Source organism: Pteropus vampyrus, unplaced genomic scaffold (genome assembly GCF_000151845.1).
Source record: "Pteropus vampyrus isolate Shadow unplaced genomic scaffold, Pvam_2.0 Scaffold157, whole genome shotgun sequence".
NCBI lineage: Eukaryota > Metazoa > Chordata > Mammalia > Chiroptera > Pteropodidae > Pteropus > Pteropus vampyrus.
Genome location: NW_011888938.1, coordinates 1,942,247 through 1,945,626, shown reverse-complemented (window position 1 = coordinate 1,945,626; position 3,380 = coordinate 1,942,247). Strand labels below are relative to the sequence as shown.

General features: G+C 65.7%; 1 protein-coding gene across 3 annotated transcripts in view; it reads left to right on the top strand.

Moving 5' to 3' along the window:
• The window catches only part of SLC2A6 (solute carrier family 2 member 6), an 8,989-nt gene that overhangs the window by 2,942 nt on the left and 2,667 nt on the right, over nt 1-3,380 (top strand). For 2 of the 3 annotated variants that reach the window (XM_023536473.1, XM_023536474.1), the window contains 4 exons: nt 723-934; nt 1,242-1,394; nt 2,031-2,139; nt 2,544-2,729. In XM_023536473.1, coding sequence (XP_023392241.1) covers nt 723-934; nt 1,242-1,394; nt 2,031-2,139; nt 2,544-2,729 — 660 coding nt within the window. Of the gene's footprint in view, nt 1-722; nt 935-1,241; nt 1,395-2,030; nt 2,140-2,543; nt 2,730-2,972; nt 3,119-3,380 lie in introns of all 3 variants that reach the window. The other variant, XM_011369943.2, reaches the window with a different exon arrangement.

Below are 3,380 nucleotides of genomic sequence, written 5' to 3'. Positions count from 1 at the left end.
TTCTCACGCGGGCCGGGGTGGGTGCGGTGTCTTGCAGGTGTACGTGTCTGAGATTGCGCCCCCAGGCGTCCGTGGGGCCCTGGGGGCCACACCGCAGCTCATGGCAGTGTTTGGGTCGCTCTCTCTCTACGCCCTTGGTGAGACATGCGTGCACGCGGGCCCCTCCCGTGTGCGGGCAGGGGGCGAGGGCTGGGAAGGGATGTGCCCCCAGAGAAGGCTGGGCCGTGAGGCTTCCTAGTTCCGTGTCCTCCCGGGCAGTCCCCTGCCCCGCCCGGTCACTGTCACGAGGCCCCTTCCTACCTGGCCAGCGAGGGCTCCCCGCAGCCAGCAGCCTTCAAACTCTTTTTGGCAGCAGAATCCTTCTGTCAAAGAGCCTTAGGTGGGAAGTCGGAGTAGAGAAGAGACCAGAGCATCCCCTGTTGAGGTGGGTGGGGCTTGGTGCTGGAGGCCCGGGGTCTTGCCTGCTCAGGCTACCCCTCCGGCCCCCTTCCATGGCCCTCAAGACCCTCCAAGAACCTGGGCCCTGTGCCAGGGCTGGGCCATCCGTGTGGCCCGTCCCGATCCAGATCTCAGAAGCCTGGGGCCATCGCTTTCTGTAGGAGGCGGCCTGGGAGCAGCCTGGGACCAGCCCTGAGGGCAGACGAGGCTGCTCAGAGGTCCCAGTGGGAGGAGGCTCTGCGTCCAGCCTGGATCCCAGCTCCTCACCCCTTCCCCGCCCGCAGGCCTCCTGCTGCCGTGGCGCTGGCTGGCTGTGGCCGGGGAGGGGCCGGCGGTCGCCATGATCCTGCTGCTCAGCTTCATGCCCAGCTCGCCGCGCTTCCTACTCTCGAAGGGCAGGGACGCGGAGGCGCAGTGGGCACTGGCCTGGCTGCGCGGGGCCAACGCCGACATCCGCTGGGAGTTCCAGCAGATCCAAGACAACGTCCAGAGACAGGTGTGTGTTTGTGGGGGGGTGGCACCACTGTGTGTGGCTGCAGCCAGCCTCTCCGGGCCTCGGTTCCTTTCCCTAGGGAACGGGGTACCGGTAGCCCCAGATCCTGGTGTCACAGCACCCCACCCTGAGCCCACCGATCCAGGAGCCTGTGGTTTGGGTAGGGGTCCCCCGGGCCCGTTCCCTGGCCTGGGTCATTTCCTGGGGGAGGGATGAAAGAGACCTCTGCCCAACCCCATGCAGTCCGGGGCAGAGTGGCGCCCACTGGCAGGGCGGCCCGGCCCCCTCAGAGGCTGCCTCGTGTCTCCAGAGCAGACGCATGTCATGGGCCGAGGCCCGAGACCCCTCCATGTACCGACCCATCGCCATCGCCCTGCTGATGCGCTTCCTACAGCAGCTGACGGGCATCACGCCCATCCTTGTGTACCTGCAGCCCATCTTCAACAGCGCAGCCGTCCTGCTGGTGAGACCCCCGCCCCCAGCCCTGCTCGAAGCCCCGGGTGTCCCTCAGGGCCATCCTTCACCTGGCACCCGCTCTGTGCCGTGTATCTGGTGCATGTGCAGGGGGCGACCGCCGGGGGCGTGTACCCGTGTCCCGTGCCATGCACCTGTCCTCAGGGAAACGTTTGCAAGTAAAGCGTACGTTTTAAAATGTACAGGATCACAAACGAAACCAGCATAGAAATGCAGACCCGAGGTTCAGAGCATCTGCCACTCACTGAGGGAAGTCGCTTCCTCTCCAAACCTCAGCTTCCTCCCCTGCAGAACCGAGATAATGGATGGGTGACGTCAGCCCCGTTCGGGGCTGGGGAGATGAGATTCGGAAATTGGTGACGGGGAGTTCCACTAGTCATTGTCCCATCTAGAGTCTGTGCTGGCCTTAGGCTCCGGGGTGGGCACGGCAGTTGTGCCCCTGCCCGAGAGGCCCCACAGGCTAGGACAGGTGACCGGAGAAAGGGCCTGGCACACAGTAGGTGCTTGGTGGCTCAATGCTCCAAGGAGCCGTGGCTGTGGCTTGAGGCCTGAGCACCTTGGGGGGACTCGTGGGATAGCGGCAGCAGGCCGGGGGTCCTCAGCCTCGGTGGCTTCGTCCCTGCAGCCTCCTGAGGATGACGCAGCCATCGTGGGGGCTGTGAGGCTCCTGTCGGTGCTGATCGCGGCCTTCACCATGGACTTGGCCGGACGCAAGGTTCTGCTCTTTGTCTCAGGTGAGTCCCGCCGTCTCGGGCACGTCGGCACGCCTCGCTCTTCCTGCGGCTGGGCCCCTCGAGGTAGGTGCCGTGTGGCTGGGAGCTCCGAGGGGCCTGGGGCAGACCTGCTCCAGACCGGCGCGGGGCCTGGCATGCACCCACTGCTCCAGAAAGGTCTGCCGGGGCTCGTGCGAGCAGAGAGGCTCGCACACCACGGTGGGTTTGACGGAAGCCCAGACTGGGCTGGACGAGAAGGCTGCTGCTCTGCAGAAGTGTCCAGTCGCAGGTGGGCCGTGATGGTGGCCCGGACAAGAACTGGGCAGCACCGGGTACAGGGCGCCGAGGGGCTCTGTGGAGGGAGCGTCCGGGGAGCCGCCAGCTCAAAGGGTCCTGGCCCCTGAGGGCCATCTGTCTGTCCACAGCGGCCACCATGTTTGCTGCCAACCTGACACTGGGGCTGTATGTCTCCTTTGGTCCAAAGCCTCTGACCCCCAACAGCACCGTGGGCCTCGAGAACGTGCCCTTCGGGGGCACGGAGCAGCCCCTGGTCATACCCACCAGCTACATCACCCTGGTGCCCCTGCTGGCCACCATGTTCTTCATCATGGGTAGGTGTGGCAGTGATCCCGCGGGGGGTGGCGAGTCTGGGAGGGCCACTGCCAGGGAGGGCTACTGCCAGGGAGGGCTGTCCCGTGGGTGACGTGTGGGTGGGCAGCGCACTCTCAAGTTGTCTGGGACAGGTGGGGAGGGGTCTCTCAGAGGCTCAGGGAGGCAGAAGATTCCCCCGCAGCTACCAGCTGGCCTGAGCCCTCAGGTGAGCTCCGCCTGAGCCCTCCCCTCTCCCTGGGCAGGCTACGCCATGGGCTGGGGACCCATCACTTGGCTCCTCATGTCCGAGATCCTGCCCCTGCAGGCCCGTGGCACCGCCTCGGGGCTCTGCGTGCTGGTCAGCTGGCTCACCGCCTTCGCCCTCACCAAGTCCTTCCTGCTGGTGGTGGTGAGTGCTGGGGAGCCGGGGGCCCTCCGGCCACCGCCAGGGACTGTGTGGAGGGGCTTCTCCACCATGTCCCCTAAGCCTCAGTGGTCCTCCGAGATTAGCACCCGCCTCCTTCACGCGGAGGCCAGACAGCAAAGCCTCCTTCATTACGACAGACAGACAGCTCAGGGAGCTGTTCAGAGAAGTCAGCTGACTTCTCAGGTCAGGGAGCCACACCCGTCGGCGCTGTCATTGGCTAGGAGAGCTGGGCTTTCTGTCTGGG